At 42.6% G+C, this 22,745-nt stretch overlaps 1 protein-coding gene across 1 annotated transcript in view; it reads right to left on the reverse strand.

The window, feature by feature from the left end:
* Positions 1-1,144: 1,144 nt before the first annotated feature.
* CYTH3 (cytohesin 3) overlaps positions 1,145-22,745 on the reverse strand; it is a 109,923-nt gene continuing 88,322 nt past the window's right edge. The window contains exons 10-13 of the mRNA XM_073542972.1: positions 8,360-8,436; positions 4,800-4,871; positions 3,813-3,967; positions 1,145-1,738 (exon numbers count right to left, since the gene is read on the reverse strand). Coding sequence (XP_073399073.1) covers positions 1,666-1,738; positions 3,813-3,967; positions 4,800-4,871; positions 8,360-8,436 — 377 coding nt within the window. The 3' untranslated portion in view covers positions 1,145-1,665. The remainder of the gene's footprint in view (positions 1,739-3,812; positions 3,968-4,799; positions 4,872-8,359; positions 8,437-22,745) is intronic.

Here is a 22,745-nt window from a genome sequence, read left to right on the forward strand (position 1 = left end):
GGCGGGTCCCTTCCCTCAGTCTCCACACCACAGGCGGGTCCCTTCCCTCAGTCTCCACACCACAGGCGGGTCCCTTCCCTCAGTCTCCACACCACAGGCGGGTCCCTTCCCTCAGTCTCCACACCACAGGCGGGTCCCTTCCCTCAGTCTCCACACCACAGGCGGGTCCCTTCCCTCAGTCTCCACACCACAGGCGGGTCCCTTCCCTCAGTCTCCACACCACAGGCGGGTCCCTTCCCTCAGTCTCCACACCACAGGCGGGTCCCATCCCTCCGTCTCCACACCACAGGCGGGTCCCATCCCTCCGTCTCCACACCACAGGCGGGTCCCATCCCTCCGTCTCCACACCACAGGCGGGTCCCATCCCTCCGTCTCCACACCACAGGCGGGTCCCATCCCTCCGTCTCCACACCACAGGCGGGTCCCATCCCTCCGTCTCCACACCACAGGCGGGTCCCATCCCTCCGTCTCCACACCACAGGCGGGTCGCCCCTCCGTCTCCACACCACAGGCGGGTCGCCCCTCCGTCTCCACACCACAGGCGGGTCGCCCCTCCGTCTCCACACCACAGGCGGGTCGCCCCTCCGTCTCCACACCACAGGCGGGTCGCCCCTCCGTCTCCACACCACAGGCGGGTCGCCCCTCCGTCTCCACACCACAGGCGGGTCGCCCCTCCGTCTCCACACCACAGGCGGGTCGCCCCTCCGTCTCCACACCACAGGCGGGTCGCCCCTCCGTCTCCACACCACAGGCGGGTCGCCCCTCCGTCTCCACACCACAGGCGGGTCGCCCCTCCGTCTCCACACCACAGGCGGGTCCCTTCCCTCAATCTCCACACCACAGGCGACATACCCAATGGCTCAATCGGCAAGGGAAAAACAAGGCCTTTGAAACATCGGGGGTCACAGATTTTGACTGTATAAGGCATAATTTCTAATATTTTCGTGGCTGCAGTGGGATACACACTGCACTATGTGATCATGCACGGATGGAGGGATGCACTCGTCCTCTTGGTAATCAGCTGGAGGCGCTCTATACAACAGTACTGTCTTGCTCCGTAGCAGGCACAATTGTGTAATAACCCCGCTGTTCATTATATGTAGCATCAATATATATGTAATGTATATATAAAATAGAAAGACTGTACGGATGACAAGTTAGCTTATATTCAGTGACTATTCGGAGATTATCCAGATGTGAAATGAACCAGATTTCCAAAGCTGGTTGCTGTATTCTAGTTCTTTGCTTCGGGGAACAATGGGTGAATGCACCGATGTCAGCAGCTTATGGGATAGCTATGGCCTGCTGGCGCAACGCTATGCTTGCACCGCACCTGGTCTGAGCGTTTAGTACCTTCAACATAGCTGCCATGTTAGAAAAGGAAGGGGAACGTGAAATCAGACATGTATGCACTATGGGTATGGACATAGTGTCGTGTGACAGGAGATATTTACATCACCACGAAGGCGTCATAGGAAATAAATAAAAAAAACTGTGGGGAATCTGGATAGCACAGTGCTGAGAATCGCAGTGGATACCAGTACGGTAGACTTTCCCACTGGAAGGAGCGTTTCATGTGGCGCCTGTCGACGCATTTTAAGTCCAGGTTTAAGATTGGTCCTTTAACTCGTACCAGGAGTGACACTTGCATCATCATCACGTAGGTTATTTCTTATTAGCGATTCTCCTCTTCCTTGTCGCTAGCATGTCATAGAAGGGATCTTTGCTAATACTTGCTCTATAGAAAGACAAAACAAAGACATATTAGGGAAAACCACAAAACAGATTAACGCCAATTATTAAATTATCCCCCTCCTCCCACATCTGGCATAACCTAGCATCGTTCAGTAGTGCGCGACACATATGCTCGGTATAATTGGGCAATCTACGCTATTAGGTATGTTCTCGCAGGGCGGACATGCTGCAGATCGGCTTCCTGAAATGCAGGCAGAAAATAGGCACTGTAGTAAGAAATCGGTGAATGAAATAGAAGTTCCGATCGTTCATTTTCATGTGACGTTAATGAAGAAAAGGGAAAGTCAAAGTCACATCAATATTTGGTGTGACCGTCCTTTGCTTTCAAAACAGCATCAATTCTTCAAGTTGCAAAATTTAAGAGATATTGAAGGACTATGATCGGGTGTATGAGTAATCCGTTATTCCAAACAGGTGATGATTATCATTTTCATACATAGGTTGAAACAAAGTTATCGAGTGAAACAAACTGCAATGTAGAAGGCTTAAAATTGAGTGAGGAACAGCCAAACTATTACAAAGGTGAGGTTGTGGAGAGACTGAGCACAGTAACAAGACACAAGGTAGTTATAGTGCATCAGCAAGGTCTCTCCCAGGCAAATATTTCAAAGATGACTGAGGTTTCAATATGTGCGTTTCCAAATCTTTTGAAGATGCACCGAGATGGTCAACGTTGACTACCGTAGATGCAATGGCCAGCCAAGCAAAAGTAGAAGTCGGAAACATGCTCTTCTAAAGGCACAAATATGTGGTTGAGGAGGACAGCGGATCAAGATGTGGGCACCGATCTATCATTCATCACTTATTCAGAGGACCAGTGATAAATGCCTATGGCTGAAATGTCCCGGTCATGTACCGTAAGAAAACAAGAGCAGAGCGAGTCCCAGTAATGCTGTAATTTTACCTCTGAGAGAAAAATCATGGAAGAGAAAACTAAACCTTTAAAATTAAGAGCAGTTGGTATATAGGTCATGCTAGTAGTGGGAGAAGTGCTCTCATTCAAGCAGATTTGTGCCAGATGAGCAACAATTAATGATATACCAAGTTGGTGATTGATTAAAGGCTTTAATATGGGCTAACTGGACAGAGGCACTTGTTAATACAGCACATCTCCTGTTTACGTGGTGAGATGTGCTCACAACGACTTCTTACGGTGCATTACAGTGCACGATCATTGGGATTGAGCAGTGTAAATAAGCTGCTTATCACATGAACAAGCAAAATGCCCATTGTGCTTAAAAATCATTGTTCTCAGCAGCACATCATCCCATGTAAATAGGAAACGTGCTGCTGAGAACAATTACTACCTATGTGCACAGAACGATGTATTAACCAATGTTCTGTACCCATCGGAAGTGTATTGGGCCTACTGCTGTTAAAAGGAATCCGTCAGCAGGTTTTTGCTATGTAATATGAAGACAGCAGGAGATAGAATTCAGGGATGTCATTGGTCAAAGTGCGAGCTCTTTACTAACTGAAGGATCACTAAAAGATTCACATTGTTGGACTAATACAGCTACGCCCCATTCTGTGATAAGCAGCTCATGGTCTAAGGACATCGTATACACAAAGCCTGGTATGGGCGGGCTTAGATGTGGTTGTGGGCAGGCTTAGCTTCCTCAGCTCTGCTTCATTCAAAATCTAAAAGCTCTGAATGTGTCAGAACAGCTGCACCCAATAAACTACGTGATACAATGTTGGATTCAGCTTCTCTTTGCCTGCATCATGCTGTTCTCAGATGAAGTAGTAAAAACCTGCTGAAATTCTCTTTAAAATGATCGTTGATCGGTAAACATGCAACCAACCGATGGACATTCAGGTCGTATAATTTAAAAGCACCCTTAGGCTGCATACAAGTGTAATTGCCGCCATATTTACAAGGAGCAAGGTTGGGAAACAAAGATTCGTTCAACCCTTTGTCAGTGCATGTAACGGAGCCTAGCTGGGTGTGTGATCTTGAAGACATTTCACCATTTGCAGAGTTTGACTAGTAAAAGCTCCTCAGGATTTCTACATTTAGCTCACAGACTTATCAGTAACTAATGGCCATGACTCACTTTATAGACTTTATCCATTCTTCTTTCTCCTCGGGTGTAGGTGCAGATATTCTGTACACAACATGGTTTCCTTCCACCACTCTCCCATCTGCTTCTGTCTTACAAGCTTTGATAACTTGTCCTTTGTGGCTTGGATTGAATAACTCAAAACAGTTCTGGAATATTAAAACAAATAATTAATAAATGGAGGAGAGATAGGTTATCGGTGGTGTCACCCAGGTCACAAAGGCATCATATCCTTTACTGCTGCATGGGGAAGAAAAGGCACAGGACCCCTTACTATCCTATAGAATACAATGTCCACATATTTAGTAAGCACATTATCCATCTCTAGTTGTGTTGGCTGCAGTCACGGGTCACCAGAAGGGATCGAAAGCAGATTTTGAGATTGTTAATCCGTTACCGAAATGTGGACACAGTGTAACATGTTGGGTTATGGGTTGAACTCGATGGACTTGTGTTTTGTTTCAACCTTAAAAACTACGAAACGTTATGCCAGAAAGATACGGCTCCAAAATACCACAAGGAAATACAAATGTTATCGCCTGCTGTAAGCTAGAGAAATGGAACCGCAAATTTGGTTGAGATACTAAATACTTGTATTCCCCATGTAACAGTCCTGGAGCAACTTTTCTTGGATTCTGCATTGTGCCCGTTCCTCTGTTATCCCTCCCGGATGTGTATGTCTACACCGGCCGTTACCACTCCCCTTTCTCAATGGCACGGGACCCTACACATTATGTCCATAGTTACACTGTGCACGGAAACATCCTATTGACCTCAATTTTGAAATAAAGGGGTGCCATGTAAGAAAAAAAAAAAAAGCTTAAAATTCTAAAATAAATAAATAAATAAATCCTCCTGATGCTCCGAATTCATCTCACACAAAGAAGTGATACTGATAGTGAAATTAAGATTGAGAGCCCCTAGGGGCACAGTGATGATAATGACTGTAAGGCGCTGTGGAATATGATAAATAATACTCACTGGTTTGCGAGGATCTTCAACTTCTCTAATACTCAAGTTTTCCAAAGGAATTATACCTCTTGGTTCTTTGTCCTGTAAAAACAAACCGTGTATGAATGAACAAATAAATGTGACATTCTATTTGCAGAGAAAAAATAAATAAATAGAATAAAGAGAGATTATATAGATACACTATAGTATAAATATATACAAACGTTATATATATTATGACATCTAAATCGAAGGAAGATGCAAATCTTGCATTCTCCACCAGGGGGAGGTACAGTACAAGATATAAAGAACGAGGCCGGAGAACCAACTAAAATATAATGGAAATCAGAGCGCGGCGCCTAATAAGTCGTGGCGAGTTGTGCTAATTGAACATGATCAGGATTTGAGGAACAAGTGCGTTTAGAAAATAGCATAGCCCGTCATCAGGTACTTGTCAATACGTCCTATTGAGCATATGGATGGCAAAGAAGGGGATTCGAACTCTCAACTTTTTTTTTTTTTTTTTTTTTAACAGAGAGATAGTCTGAAGGAGTGTCTTGTGCTCTAGCGGACCCGAGAAGTTCTTGTTATAAAAAAGATGGCCTGGCCTTTCAGCCAACTATCCACCATGTAGTACCACCACTCTCCAGCAGTGGTCACTACAGGAGAAATGTATGGCTACTTGTAGCCATCAAAAAAAAAAAATTAGATGATTGCTCTGGTGGCTGTGTTTAGCCCTGGCATATAGTATTGGAGACCTAGCCTTACATATCAGATCAGTGGGGGTCTGACCCCAGCAGTCATTAGCTTTGTCTGTAGCCAGATGTAAGCAGTGTACAAAGCTGGAAGAGCTCCATTCAACATATAGTGGCTGTTCGTGAGAACGGCAGCTCAGCTCCTATTTAAAGGGGTTGTCCAGGCTGAAATGAAAAGATATTGCACACGATGACCACCCACGGGGGATACATGACAATGTATGCTTCGCACAGTCTCACAATTAAGAAGTCGCACAGACTGCAGACTTTCCATTTCAGTGAATAAAGGCCCCGTCTCACATAGCGAGATCGCTAGTGGGATCGCTAATGTGTCACCGATTTTGTGACGCAACAGCGATCTCGCTACATGTGACACGCAGCAGCGACCAGCCCCCCTGCTGGATATCGCTGATCATGCAGCAATGTCCTGGGCCATTTTTTCGTCGTCGGCGTCCCGCTGGCCAGCGCATCGCTGTGTTTGATCGCTGGATCGTTGCTGCGTCGCTGAAGAGATCTGCCTGTTTGGCAGCTTACTAGCGATCATTTAGCGACGCACCAACGATCCCTACCAGGTCGTATCGTTGTCGGGATCACTGGTGCGTCGCTATGTGAAACGGGACCCTAAGAGCTGAGCTGCAGTATCTGGCAGTGGCCGCTATACATTGACCAGAGCTGTGCTCCCAGCACTGTGCCCTTAGCATACGGCACAGAGTGAGCTAATAAAAGCAGATTGGTTGGACCCCCATCGATCTGATAATGATGACCCAAGCTAAGGATAGATTATTAATATTATACACTTGTAAGTCACCTTTAAAAGGGTTGCCCACTACTTTTATATTGAAGGCCTATCCTTAAGATAGGTCATCAATATCAGATTGGTGGGGATGCAACATCCAGCTCCCCCAAAAATCACCAGATCCTGTGTCGGCTACGATCAGTTGTGGAGTGAAACCAGCACAGCTCTGTCAACTGCACAGTGGCCGCAGTGGTGTACTGCAGATGAACGCCTATTCATTCCAATAGGACGGATGTGCAGTATCCGGCCGCGGGCACCATAGAGTTAACAGAGCTGTGCTGTTCCGCAGCAGATCACATCCGGATGCCACCAGCACTGGGAACAGCAGATTAGATGGAGTACCGGGTGTCGGACCCACACCGATCTGATATTGTTGACCTACCCTAATGATTAGCCATCAACACAAAAGTAGTAGACAACGCCTTTGCATAATGAAAAAGAGAAAATGGAGTGCTGACTTCAATATCATAAAAGACACACATTTTATTGAAAAAATACACATATATAACATACGATACATATAACAAGGGAAGATTCCACAAAGATACTCCTCGGGAGATTGATGACATGGGAAAGTGAAGCAAAAAATTGAGGCTGTATCAGTAATTACTGCACCACCCAAATAAAGTACAAAGTTAAAACAATAACCATGAAAAAGTATAAAGGGTGAGCATAAAGTGCATAGTGCAAAAATAATAGTCACAGCCATTTAAGCACACTTACCCATGTTAGTGAACGCAAGTGCTGAACAATTCCCAGAGGAGAAACCCTGGACGCGCGTTTCGCGGGATGCTTTATCAACAGGGATCTGTTGATAAATTGTGAAACGCGCGTTGGGGTCCCTCTTCCCACGTCCCTTATCAGGTTGTTGCATTGAATGACATGTATGCCTAGCTGACCATATGAATAAGAGTCAGTGATAAGCGGCCATAAAGGAGCGCTTAGGAAGCAACCCGGGGCAGACAAGGATGTCAGGTCTCCACCACAGCTCCAGCCGAAAACCTCCAATGGAGGATAGGAGCAATGAGAAAATGGAAAACAGTCTTAGGAGCGCAGGAGAGGGACTCAGACAAGAGATGGGTTTAAACCACAACGCGTTTCGAAGGAGGATCCATCTTCATCAGGTGGATCCACCTGATGAAGACGGATTCTCCGTCGAAACGCGTTGTGGTTTAAACCCATCTCGTCTGAGTCCCTTTCCTGCGCTCCTAAGACCGTTTTCCATTTTCTCATAGCTGACCATATGGTCTTTTTGCACATAATTGGGTCTTATATATTTAAAATCATGTGACTGTCTCCTATCTTGCACTTGTCTTTAATAACCCCCCTTCCAAATTATATATGCACTTTTATTTATTTGAAGGTCTGTTATGACCACGCTGCCGCACTTATCACTTTATATACTATGACTATTGGTTCCTTTATATAAAAGGTTTTTTTTCACTTTATCGTGCATTATTATTCTCTCTCGTTGAGTATAACTTTACTTGAGACCTAAATTTCTTTCTTCTTGACCCTGCTTTGGCGTTTTGATGGATTTGTATGCTAATCTTTTTGGACGTAGCACTTAGGTGTCGCTATCCCTTTATCATTATAAGAACTTTTTTTTACCCCTTTTTTTTTTTTTTAATCTGTTGTCTTCTACATCTTTATTGATAAAATTTGAACATATCAATTTATTATTTGCTCCTTTGTTCAATTTTTTTTTTTTTTTTTTTTTTTGGATATTTTTGGAAAATAGACCGCAGATGTAAATTTCAGGTCCAGTATGCAATCCAAGTCCTCAATCTGGATGACCACATTTCAGATACACACAATCATTGTGTAATCCATTCCCTCGCCGGTAACGTGCCCCTTTCATTCGTAGAGATACCTATAGATGTATCAGTGCCTATTTTTGGATATGTACCAGGGAGAACGCTCCGGTTAGATTTGGCTCCTGGGATGAACCACTTTTAAGTGTGCAAACCAATCATAATAGTGCCTTCCGGTTCTCTTGAAGATTATCAAAGTTTAGTGAAGATACCAGATTTACTCACCGTTGTGTATTCAAAGTAATACAGGCAATTATCAGTCAAGATGAACCATCTGCGTTTCCACGTCTTCACTCTTCCTCCTGGAGAACACAAAGATCACGCCATGAAGAAGCCAGTCTACAAATGGCCGCGCTGCACAAGAACCTCCAGATCTAACCTCTTCACTTCTAGGACACGTGGAGGAGACCTTGCCCCCGATCTAACCTTTTCACTTCTAGGACACGTGAAGGAGACCTTGCCCCCGATCTAACCTTTTCACTTCTAGGACACGTGAAGGAGACCTTGCCCCCGATCTAACCTTTTCACTTCTAGGACACATGGAGGAGACCTTGCCCCCTTTCTTAAGTTATAGAGGTGTCCTATCTGTAAGATCACATGCTTTCACTTATCCAGCACGTTCTGATTAGTTACTGGAGTCTCTCTCCAAACGGAGAGGGGAAATATAAATTAAAAAAAAAATAAATAAAAATTTACATATCTGGGGGGAAAAATAAGGGTCTTCAGAAACTTCCCAAAGGGTTCTCCATTATTTCATATATTTGATATGGGATTTCTTTTCAGAGAGAATCCCTGACTACATTACAGGGCACATGGAGACTGAAGCCTTCTACTGTGCGTGACCAAACGTTAAGACGAGCTCTGGACGGACTCCAGGAGCGATCCCCGAAGACTAAGAGCCGAGCAAAGTTTGTGTGCTGGAATGAAGTCATCCAATATCTCAATTAGCTGGGGCATACTTATTGCCGAAAACCTCCAACGACAAAAATAGCTTCCACCTGTTTTACATTTCAGATTTTATGGACGAGGAGGAAGAGATCGGATTTAACCATTTCTACCGCTGCAAACCGACCGGCTATAGGCATGCTGCCGTCCATCCTACCATAATAACCATCATAACGAGAAAAATAAAAAAAAAACAAGTTTAAGAGCAGTGAACATTTCAGAATTACAGAGAAAGCGGATGCAAGCCTGGAACAAACAGACGATGTCTGGACACGACAGTGAAGATGACAGCAAATTAAGCAGCCAATGGAGACCAAGACCAACAGCGTGACTTGTAAAGATGGGTGTTCAAAAGCTGTGCAAACTCATGCTTCTCTGCCCGTTGCTCCATCACCGAGTCCATCTAAGGAACCTAGGGTCTTCAGCCCTTGTTGGATGATCATTACGAGTGCTTTTCACAAGGCTTACAGTGTAGGAGAGCAATGATGGATTCATAGCTGGGGAGCTTCATGTTGCTTCTGCAATTTACAGCATTATGCCCTATGGTAAATTGGATTCCAGTTTAGGAGACTGCGCTCCGTTTTCAGCTTTATCTCTTTTTGGTTGACAGGTCGGAGACTTATGGTACTTATGAATCCATTATCCATGCCCTAAAGTCATTACAGAATAATGTTATTACAGATCTTGTAGTTGGATGATATCTCGGAAGAGAAAATGACATTATACACCTAGGAGTCACCATGTGCAGCCCTTCTGCAAGGCATCATTGCACTGCCACGAACGCTGCAAACCAAGCGGGAAACCCTACATCTCATACAGAATTCCCACATACTGCCCATGGATCGATTATTCTCAGTCATGGCTTCTAAGTAGGAGTATAAAACATTGTAAGGAAATTGTAAATCCTTAAAGGGAATCGGTCACCTTGGAAAATGCTATTTATCCTGCAGGTATTGGGTTAATCCACAGGTAAATAGCGTTACAATTAGTGAGGAGAACAATTGCTCGTTACTAGAGTTTTCCTAGGGTGCTCGGGTATGCACCAAGTATCGCGGGTGCTCGAGTGACATGTCCGAGTTCCCATGACCGCCATGTTTCCCAGCTGTTAGATATCCACAAAACATGCAGGGACTGTCCATGTATGTCAGGCAATCCTCGCATGTTTTGTGGCTGTCTACAGAAGTACAGAAGCGAAATATATGGGCACGAGAACTCGGACATGTCACTCGAGCACCCTTGATACTCAGTGCGTACCTGAGCACCCTAGGCAAACTCGAGTAACAAGCACTTGTGCTTATCGCTAGTTAAAAAGCTTCCTGGCTGCTGCCCTGAACCTATTTCCTCCTGAGAGCTGCCGGCTTTCAGTCATGGGGGAGGCTTCAGTATGTGGTGAGCAGCAGCTGTAAGCAGCAGCTGTAAGCATGTCCTGGCACTGTGATCGACAACTTGCTCTGCACAGATGCACTGCACCGCGAGTTGTCAAAGTGCCGCAATCCATAGTATTCATCCATACACTGCAATGGCTTCATGCATGCCCCACGACTGATAGCCGGCGGTTCCTGGGAGGAAATAAGTTCATGTTCTCCCAGTAGCCACACTTAAAAGTAAGGCAGGTGGGCATCATTGTAACGCTCTTTACCTGCACATTAAACACTACATCTCTAAAGCCCTGTCCCTCAGCTGCAGTATGTTTGAAAGAAGAAAAAAACCCACAACCTGATCTTTGCGTACCCTCCCCAGGTCTCTACTTTTCCTCCTGGTGTCTGCAGTGGCAACGTCACCTTGACAGCGCTGCAAACAATAACGGAGCTCAGCGTCTCTGCCCAAGTTGAAAGCACGAGCCGCTGATCTCACTGATCGACTACTTTAACAGTGCTACCTATCTTTGCTACAAGCAAGAAACACTGTAGTAAGATTTCTGCGCCAACATCAATCCTTTACTATAATGCTTTCTTACATCAAATGCAAGTAATGTTTAACCATTTAACTGCAATTCCAGAATAGATGGCAAAGAGAACCGGTCACAAGGTTAATATTGCTCATCTGCGGCATAAAGTAGAGGGCGAGAACTTGGATTCTAACAAAAGATCACTTGGGCTTCTTGCTGTAGTTTTGAGAAGACAATTTTATCTGCTGCAGCTCTACTGCTATGTATCCATCCATAGCCATAAACTATCCATGCATAGATTGGGCGCCATCAGACTGTGCACAGCATAGGCGGAAGGCTGTTAATAATGGCACTGGTGGGGTTAACAGAGCTCATCACAGAGACAAAGGAGTAATCTTATCAAAACTACAGCAAGCAACCCAGTGCTGGAATCAAGATATCTGTTCCCTTTTTATGCAGTCCTCCGATTTGGAAGAATAAAGCTGGCAATAGATGCCCTGTAAATATTCTTATGTACCAGACCCTGATGTATGATGATGTGTTCATTGCTCCCGCCTGTTGCGGGACTATACATCAAGCCTATTAGCAAGAGCCACGCCAGCAAACCCAAGTGTCCTGCTCATCATAAAAGAGAACATCTAATCTGTTTGCCTCCTGAGGGACGTGTATCGTATTGATTTCCAATAATGTGCTGCTCCACAGGACGTAAAGTATTTATGAGAAAGCAAAAATATTGCTTTTCACACACTAGTAAAAAGCCAAATTAAAAAAAAAAAAAAAAAAAAATAATACAATGAAATTCCTTTTTCAAATTGTAAAATTACTTAAAAACAATGGAAGCAGCATAAATAATTTTCAGCTAACTGTAAGACTTTAAAAGGCACAAATCTGTTGCCATCCATTGAGCAGGGGGTTGGACCAGATGGCCCAGGAGGTCCCTTCCAACTCTACAATTCTATGAAATCAGCAGCAGAAATTTAGCCTCACATTTCTGCAGCCTTCACTACATACATCTAGATGCTAATTTTCCACAGCATCGCCTATTGGGGAGGTCAGAAACCCGTAAGATGCCTATAGGGGGAAAGAAATAAAATACTTTGTTGGAGTTGGTGGACGGCTTTTATGCTATGTTTGATCAAATACAGTATGACTAAGAACTCTCTATGATTTAGATGCACTTTTGCTTTTTATTTATTTAATTACAGCAGGGTTTTTTATTTTGTCTTTTGTAGGTTTTGTATGCTTTTTGGCCATGTGAACATGCATTTATATGCTGCATGTGTACCAACTCAAACCAAGCTCAATTTTTGTGTTTTTTCTTTGTATTTTTGCATTCTGTGCAAGCTGGGGTGTGGCCTCCCTCTACTGAGCTGGAAATTGTATTTAGAAGCTTCCCCTGACTGGTGTCTGGTGGTTGGGACCCGGTCCTTGTCTGCCCTTATTCACACAGACGTCAACTTTGACACACGATAAGGTTATTAACACTAGACAGTGTAGGACCGCCCCGACCACAGAGTCACCTTGTCTATAGTGGGACGGCTTTTATGCGATGTTTGATCAAATACAGTATTACTAAGAACTCTGTATGATTTAGATGCACTTTTGCTTTTTATTTATTTAATTACAGCAGGGTTTTTTCATTTTCTCTTTTGTAGGATTTGTATGCTTTTTTGGCCATGTGAACATGCATTTATATGCTGCATGTGTACCAACTCAAACCAAGCTCAATTTTTGTGTTTTTTCTTTGTTGGAGTTGGTCTGTTGAAACTATCATCCAAACCTCTTAACAAGAAGTCTCTCTTTGTAAATATCACTGCCAAAAAAAATCCCCAAAATCAAATGTACCTATACACTTTAAAAACTATTTGTTTGCCCTTCAGCACACTCACTGACCAAGCGTGTCTTCTCAAAAGGGGGAAAACAACATGTTGCTGCCAGTTACCTTTGACAGTGAGATTTCTCCTGTGGTAATAAAAGATTGGACACGATGAAATCCAACATGCCCAATCCTTCCTTCCCTGAACATATAGCTTACAAGTACATGCTTTTTATGCCAACTTGCATATTTTTGCTTAGGAGAATCATGAAATCTCCACAATACAATCAAATTTTGGTTGAGGAGATCATCTTAAAGAGTAACTCAAGTTGTCTCTTGAGCAGCTCAAAACTCTGCGGCCTCCTTACTTTCTGGTTTATAGGGCACTTGTGTGGAGTAGAAGAGCTGTGGTATTAGTAGAACTATAATGCTCAGCACTAGTTCTGCTGTAACACATTCAGCCATCAGTGGTTTCTTTTGAGTCTACACTACTATCACTATTTACAAGACATATGAACATGCACATGGCTGGGGAAAGTGAGAGCAGTCATTAACACTGCGCTGGAATCCGCTCATGGTAGGGAGCTGGTGATTTTGCTGAATTTCTAACAGCAGCTTGTCAGGAATGGAGAGAGAGGGAGGTGATCAGATTACTGCTGAATATAACTCAGTGGGCTGGAGAAAGGTTGGTGGGACATTAGGATTTAACTTGCATCCTGGAATGCAGCTACTGAGCATGCTCGGTAAGGCTCTGGTGACCAAGCTCTATGGAACCAAGCTGTACACTATGCAAGATAAAAGCTCTCATATCAAGAGAATGACAGAAAATAGAAAAAGTCAACTGCAAAACTGATTATTTTCAAGCTGTTTAACTGACTAAAGCAATTCATCACCATCAGAAAACCCCTTTACACTTTCTCTAAAAACTCCACTATCAGGGGAGCCTGTTTGTCCCTTCTATTACATTCTTAAGACAGCAACACATTTGTCCTGTAGATTATAGACATCCAGACATGTGGCAAAAAGTAATGATTTCCACAGAGAAATCAGAAGTAGATTTCTAAGACATAGCAGGACAAGGAATTAAAGAGATAATGAGAAAAGCAGAAAGCCAGTCTTGTGAGCCTCATGTCCGTTTCCTGATTTAGGCATTTGTGTTTTCACTCCAAATTTAGGTTGTGTGCCCACTAGGGTGACCGCAAAAAATCGATGTCGCAATTATGTCCGTCTGGACCCCACAAAACGATTCCCCTTTCCAGATATTGAGATAGCCAAAATTTCAGCTCGATCAAACGACGTTAACCCGTGCCGCTCGTCGCTCAAAGTGTGAAAAAATCCAAATTGAGGTATTTTAAGATTTAGGTATTTTGCATAGTCTGTTAGACTATAAAGAATGTGACAACAACATTGCAGAAATAGCCCTGACCAAATTTTCGAACCATTTTTGGTATTTGAATGCAGAGTTGGTGGGATTATCGTTTTTTGATCCCACCATTACAGACAATGAAAAGTTGTTAATGGCTAATAAATTGCTCAGTAGCACAGATGAACCATCAGAGCACGCTAGGGTTGTAAATCCAAAAGTTAGGAAAGAAAAATTAAAAGAGGTAGGAAGTAACCGACTTTAACGACCTTCTGACAAAAGATGAAGAACAAAAGCAATATGTCCTGCAAGTTGTAAGCAAATGCCGAGCATTATATTCTGACGTTTCAAAAACTACTTTAACAAAAGCTCTAGAATAGATAACTATGTAAAATTATCAACTCATGTAGGTTAGCGTGCTCTGATGGTTCATCTGTGCTACTGAGCAATTTATTAGCCATTAACAACTTTTCATTGTCCGTAATGGTGGGATCAAAAAACGATAATCCCACCAACTCTGCATTCAAATACCACAAATGGTTCGAAAATTTGCTCAGGGCTATTTCTGCAATGTTGTTGTCACATTCTTTATAGTCTAACAGACTATGCAAAATACCTAAATCTTAAAATACCTCAATTTGGATTTTTTTCAAACTTTGAGCGACGAGCGGCACGGGTTAACGTCGTTTGATCAAGCTCAAATTTTGGCTCTCTCAATATCTGGAAAGGGGAATCGTTTTGTGGGGTCCAGATGAACAAGATTCCGACATTTCCCCCCCCCCCCCCATATGAGATCCGGTCACCCTAGTGCCCACATAGCATTTTTTTAAGCATTTCCGCAGCGTTTGTGCCGGCTCAGACGCTGCAGAAACACTTAAAAGAAGCTTCAAATTAATTTGCATGCGTTTTTGGCTTTTTGTGCCAATGCATGCATTTTTAACTGCTCAGGAATCGCTTAGCGGCTAAAAACGCAGCATGTTCATTAATTTCCGCATAGCTGAGCATTTTTAGCCTTCCCCAATGTTCCCAGAAAACGCGCGTCAAAAAACACATGTCTTTTTTGCAAAAACCGCGCAAGAAACGCGTGGAAAAAAGACGCGTTTTCTGGGAAGGGGATCAGTTTCCTGAGCGTTTAAAAACGCTAGCGTGGGCACATAGCCTAAATCTTTACCCAGAAGTACTGAAGCAGATGTAGAGAGAAAAAGCAGCTCTGTTCCCCAATCCGCCAGGCACCAGTCTAGTCAGTGAGAAGTTAAAGGTTTTTAATTTTAGGACCAAACCTCGCACTCCCCTAGCTCTATCCTACACAAGTCTCTCAATGGAGAAATAAATAAATTAGAATTAAAAAAAAAAAAAAAAAAAAAAAAAGGTACCGGAAGCATGGACTGGTTCTCTGCAGACGTCCATGATGTCCACTGTAGACTGGAAACAGGCAAAATGATGCACCTTTTTGTAATTTTAACAGGAGATGGAAGTAAATATTCATTTTGGTGCTTTTTTCCCTACAATTTTTGTCAAAAAAAGACTTCACACAGCTGTGCAGCTCTGTTTATAAAGCACTTTCGGTCGTCGCTGGCATCGGAGCAGCTGATCAATGGGAGTCCTGGGTGTCGCACCTCCAAAAGATATTGCTGACCTATCCTAAGGGCGCAGTCAGACGGTTGTATAAATCACACCGCAACACAATTCACAGACTGGCCAGCGGTTCTCCCGACCCAAGCATGACAGCTTCATGAATTTCTATGTAGTTGTCACGCTTTGGTAGGGAGAGCCACCGGCCAACGAGTTCTGATCTTGGTCCAATTTATATGGCCGTCTGACTGTTCCCTAAGGATGGACCATCAATATATAAGTCCCGGATAACCGCTTTAAGTTCACCTATTTCTTGCCAAAATTATCCTATCCAAAGATACCATCTGTTCTTCATAACAAATACAAAGACTGAACACATACTGATAGAACAATAGTGTCACTGTGGTACTAAAGGAAAAAGATCCACATGACTCAAGTTGAGGTCCAAAAAGAAAGGTCTATAACTCAAAAAATGACCTTACCTGCAGGTATAGTGGTAAACGTGTATAGAAGTCTAGCTAGAAGTGCGGCTGCAGGGAGAAAATGAATTTACATTCTACCTACAGCCACTCGTTTCCAATCTTTGGGGTAACACTGGGGCTGTGAACGTTCACTCCTCACTACATTGAGTGCCGGGTAATCACTGCTCCATGCCTGACATCCTACTCAGTATGCTGCAGTCGTAGAGAAGGAAGAGTGGAATCAGCGCACTCGCAGTGCAGAGAGCGGTGACTGTTACAGCTCCTTGCACCGCCCCGATGACTGGAAGAGAACTGGACAATGCACCTATGGACAGTTGCAGCACTGTTTCTGGAAGAAAGCAGCCAGGTTTTTCTAATCCTGGATAATGCCTCCAAGTCATATTTTCAAGGAGGACTCATTTCAACACAAGTACTGTATTAACCAGACAATAAGGAGCAACTAATAAAAAGTAAGAATAAGTAACTTCCAGTTGAAACTCTTAACACCACGATTGGGATGCAGAAAATCTCCCATGTGATTGGTAGCATAGTCATCCACAATCTACAATAAAATGAGGAAAAATGGCATATATACAGTCCGAGTGTGTGCTAAAAGGACGATTTTGACATATGTAGGGTCTGTAGAAGCCTATCGATGACATTGTGGGCGAACAGATCATCTCACTAGATTTCTCCAAATCTCATTAATGCAGATATTAGACCATGTTCACACCAGTTGACACCTTCTCTCTTATTATTACCATCAAATATTACAGAAACCACAAGAAAACTCAACACCACAAGTATTAATCGGGCCTCACATAGGATAGAGACTGCTGTAGTATTTACAATCGAATCTTCATCAGGAAAGGTGATGTGGCTGGGAAGGCATCTGTTCTCTGGAGAAAAATAGCCACTTATGGCAAAATTTAGATGCAAGGACATTTATTTCTGTCACAAGTCCTTTCTCTACCTTTTTGCATAGTATAAAAGTCTCCATATATTACATCAAAACTCATATACTAAACATGCAGAAGTACCATAAATGACGATTGGAAAAAAATAACACAATTACTCTAGCGAATGGATTTCTCAGCAGGCCAGTGTCCTAGAGGTCTCTACGGGGTCCCATCCATCCTCCCGGCCAACCTTTGACCAGACAGTAGAGCACAATTAGACTTCATTCCATCATGCAGATTATTGTTTTAATATAATTGTGCCTTTTTAATTTAATTTCATACAAACAAGCCAAGCTAAGCAGTGAAATGAATCACTGCTACAGAAGCCTATAATGAATTGGAGATGGATCACCCATCTCTGCTGAAGGCCATTAAGAAAACATCTCTGAATCATAGACTTAATGTTCCCCCTTCAGTCTTGGTTAAATTGAATTGTTAACACAAAAAGGTTTTACAGTGCATATATTTATCACATATCCTGGGGAGAAACGTAGAATCAATGAGTCTCTGAGCCTTAAATGTTCACCTATCTTGAAATTGTGGGTCCTTAACTCCTGTTGAATGGAGTGGTTGCGTGCCTGTTTCATTCACTTGCACAGAACTAGTGGAAATTGCTGAGCTATCAGTCCCATAGAAAGTGGTTGGAGTGGTGGTCAAACATGGGCACTACCGATCCATCCACATAGGGGACTTTATTATTCTCAAGATCAGTGAAAGTCACATTGATCGGCCCCTCAGTGAAATCATACACTTACTGCCGAATTTGTAGGTGAGCGAGTTGTTTAAAGAGAGTCTATCAGCACAAAATGACTGTTCAAAGCAGGTACAGCCGCTCCATGTTCAACCTTGGTATGGCCAAACAGTTCAGTGAACCTTCCCACCTACATGTTTCCATCCATCATGGCAGTAAGTCCTAAAAGTCAGTATCAACCCTTTATCAAGCCTTGCCACATGACTTAGGCAAATCAGATCTTCTGCTGTGAGCTGATGATGGGCAAACACCCTGAAACATGTGTCTGAAAATGGAGTGTCCGATTTGGCTTCTTATCATAAGTCATGTGCAAAGGCTTGTTAAGGGATTGATATGGACTTTTAGGTTTGCTTCATCCTATAGGTGGTACTAGATTTCAAGTCCGCTTCCTCTCCGAAGAGGCTATTTGCATATTTAAAAACCTCAGATGAGCATTGCACGGTTTTCCTATGCCAACTTGAAACTCTCCATAAGGAAAAATGTTCCACCTTAGTCCCATTACTGTCTGTAATGCTGAACTGGACAGGTCCTCCAGAGTGACAGATGCTCTTTGTAGACATTTTCCACCCAGTCCAAGAGATAAGGTTCCGGGATAGATGGCACCTTCTACTGACTTAGAATTCTCTAACAGGGTACATGAAAATTAAAAATGGGCTCATTAATCCTGGGCATACCCTTTTCAGCCCTTTCCTATGGAGAACAGCAGAGGACTGAGATAACAGACATCAGCAACGTCATCTCAGACACATCATCATTTTTGGCTGGATTGAGAGTAGTGGATTAATCCATTTTGCTCCTTTGGTCTTGATGGACATTTGGAAAATCTATAGGGACCTATATTGATTTTCAGAAGTGTTAAGTGAAGCAGGGAGCTAGAAAGCAGGGGTGGCAATGTTAAATGTAACTCAATCCACCTGCTGATTTGCCTGTAGAAAGCACAACACAAGCTGCGCCCCGCATGATTTATTCATCAGCATTTGCAGGACCACTTCTGCTAATTTCACCCAATTCCTTTGGGAATTTAATGACCAGCAGGGTATGCATGGAAAGCAGCCACCGCAAGGGCAAACAGCACTCAGTCTAACGTCGAGCAGCTTGGCCCGATGTGCAGCACTACACTTGAAGGGAGAAGGAAGATGGCTTCTCCCCAATCTTCTGTCTTTCCTCATGCCATAAGCTCATCCATTGCTGTCCTCATTTCTACTACTATTGTTCAAATTGGCAAATATTCTCTTTAAAATGCAACAAAAAGATAATAAAATGCCCAAGAAAATTGTACTACATTGATGTGTAAGCACAGGAGACTTTGGCACGCCAACATTAGGTATACATACGGCGTTCTCCGAAAGAGACACAAAGGTTATCTGTAATAGGCTAAGAATTCTAACACACATTCTAGAAAAATATTACCCTACTGGTACAAATTACAGACCGCTCCTGATGTAACATTTTGTGAATACCATATATTCTTAGACCTCTCCTTTGTGCTGTTCCTCATGGAAATATATGAATAAGACTGACAACTGAGTGATACCATTCCCCCTCGTCATTGGCGAGTGCCCCTATACAGCGTGACCCAGTTTTATAGAAATCTATCATAACAAAAAAAATAAATAAATAAAAAAAATAGACCCCCATAATAATGCACCTGCTCCCACCGTAAATTCTAAACCGGTCTAATGAGTGCCGATATTGTCAGACTCGCTAGGAATGCATCTTACACCCCTAATTGTTCACTTATTCCTACATTTCCACTATTATGGGTATGTCTTATATATTCTTTATTACTCAATTCCTTCCAATGTTCCTGGCAACATTCATTTGTGTAAATGGGTTTTCCAATAAGAAAGGAATCACCGATGCATAGGAGAGGCAAATAAAGGCATCACCGATGCATAGGAGAGGCAATAAATGTCTGACCGGTTGGTGGGCCAATCCACTGTTCATGTGGAAGAACATCCTACTGACGGAACAGAGTCCTTTGCTACTTGGGACCCCTCATTCTCGTGATCTTTGGGGGTTCCAGAAGGAAATAAGAAATGTTTTTTTTTTTTCAAAAAGAGACATTTAAATTTCCCAGTAACCCAAGTAAAAATAAGAAACGCTTTCACCCACCTAAATTGATAATTTTGCAGTAATCCAATGGTAGCGCTGAGAAATGAAGATTTAAAGCCCCATGAAAATTAGTCCGGCAGTGATCTAACGACATATTAATAAAAAGGTAAATTGACTTGCGTTACATGTGGCTTCAAATCTTCATTTCTCAGCGCTACCATCAGATTACTACAAAATGTGCACCATTTTTATGGGTACGGCCATTCCGCTAGTTTGAGTAGTAAACTCGTTCTGACAGATTCCTTTTAAAACGCTTTACAAAATGGGAAATCTGCCTTTTATTTAACAGAAAGTCCAAATTTAGATCTCATTAATATTCAATCTAAGACTCAGGCAACCTCTTGAACACGTGACTATAATTAAAAAAAGGCAGAAGGGGGTAAAACGAGGATAATCTAAGAAACTGATGGCAGAATGACGGACTTTGGGTGGAGTTACATTTTCTGCACAGAAGGCCTATGAAGAAGACGCCTAAAATGGCGAAACTGCTCAGACCTCTCTTTCCAAAAGTAAGACATATACACCGGCACCTTCATATTTTAATTTTTTAAATCAATTTTTTTATTTCTTTATTATTTTTTTTTTAATTTCCAGGATTTTTTTCTGCAGACTAGGTTAAGTGATTGGGTTACGTGTTAACTCGCATTGTGAAATTGAAATGTTAGCATTAAGGATTTATGCTGAAATGTATTTACCAGGCTCTTAATACACTGCAAATGGATACCCCCCCCTTCCCCAGCACAGTTATATGTTCCCCTCCGGGGGATCGAAGCCTGCGGCACTTTGCTTTCCTGAGTGCTACGGGCACTTTTGCGGTTATCGAGATCTGCAGGCCGGAGTCTCGAGAGCTCAGTCTCCCAAAATGACTGCAGATCTCCTATGAAAGCCTTGCAAAATTAGTGACTGGTAAATGGCGATGCTGGTTAACTAAATTAAATATTAGGGGGGAAAAATAAATTGGAAGCTTGGCAGAAGAATCAGGAAGATTTTTCCAACCAAAAAGGAAACAAAAAAATGCAAAATGGTGATTATGGTCGGAAGAAAATAAACGGAGAAGAAAAAAAAAAAAAAAAAAGCGCAATTCTGTGATTATTTTTAAAATTTGCAAAATAAAAGATTTGTGGAAATAAATAAAAAAATAAAGTGGATGAGTAACTAAAATTGTGTGGCTGGAAGCGTTTGTGTACGTACCTCCTAACGCAGAATAAGCAGAGACAGCCAGTCACAGAACAGAAAGGTGAAAGGTCATAGGCCATAAGGAAAACAAGAAGGCACATTTAAACCACTTATTAAAAATCATAGCCGAACCAAACCAATACAAACTCACAGATAATATGGAAAAAATTAAAAAAGACACACAAAAATAATCACCGTTTGTAAATAAATGCATTCATACAGAAAATATAACTTTTTTGTGGAAAACCATACCCATACATATAGCACAGTAAAGGGACTGTTCAGAGCAAGGTTGTCTTGCTTTGTGGAGAAAAGCACAATTGCAACCCGCCATTACTCTACCAGGGATTAGCGACATCACCAAGTTTGGTGTCTCGGTTTCTCTAGCTGCTATAACTACTATAGTAAAGGGAATCTGTCATCAGGTTTTTGCTACCCCATCTGAGAACAGCATAATGTAGGGACAGAGACCCTGATTCCAGCAATGTATCACTTACTAGGTTTGCATGTTGTAGATTTTATACAATCAATCTTATTTGCTGCAGATCTAGCAGTTCTGACTACTGAGCTCTGTATAACCCCACCCACACAACTGATCAACTGATTAGCATTTTGCTGCCTATGCAGAGTGTACAAGCTGCCAGTCAGTGGTGAGGGCAGGGTTATACAGAGCTCATGAATATTGAGGAATACATGGAAGCAGGCTTTCTAGTCCTCCCACAGCAAGTAGCTCAGTAAGTGAGACATCACTGGAAGCAGGGTCTCTGTCTCTACATTATGCTGCTCTCAATTTAGGTGGCAAAGACCCGGTGACAGATTCCCTTCATGTTTAGATAATGGCAGGGTTGACCTGATCATGGTGGACCTGTAACATACATCTGGTCTTGCTGAACATCACTTAGACTGGCTGATATCACAATGTTAGGAGGATTCTGATTGGTACTGTATACTACAATGGTCATTTCAGCAAATAACATGATGGAAAATCCAGTGGCTGGGTACATACCCATAAAATATAAGGCCTTCTATAACAAAAGCATACGATAAGTCCAAGAATCATCCATAACATAAGGTCAATGTAACCTCAAAGCTTGGGGCCCAATTATTTTGATCAAATTTCAATTGCTAATCATTTTCGGGATTCTGATAGGATTTGACTTACAAGTAGACCATACAGTCATCTTTCTGCATTTTTGCCAATCTGATGCTTAAAGGAATGCTAAATGACCAAACAAATAAAAGGAAAAAAACACTTACCTTTCAGTAATTTGCAAGACTTTCTATAAACGCTTAAAGCAAAAAGTTTAATAGTTATTGATTATCTTGTGGCCCATTCTATACATGGCCCTCTCCCTCTTCAGTAGGGGGATCATCAGTACAAACCTTCAGAGGTGGGGCACAGCTAAAGAAGAACGCCCGATATTTATTTTTTTCATCCCTAAAACTGTGTAAATGTTAGTGTAATGGAAGTGGGTTCATATACTCGCCGATCACAGTCTTCTCATGTTTCCAGTGCCACTCTGGTCCTCTTCTGGGTCACATGACGTCTATTCCCAGTCGCCACT

Source organism: Dendrobates tinctorius, unplaced genomic scaffold (assembly GCF_039654945.1).
Source record: "Dendrobates tinctorius isolate UK_male_01 unplaced genomic scaffold, ASM3965494v1 ptg000129l, whole genome shotgun sequence".
Lineage (NCBI taxonomy): Eukaryota > Metazoa > Chordata > Amphibia > Anura > Dendrobatidae > Dendrobates > Dendrobates tinctorius.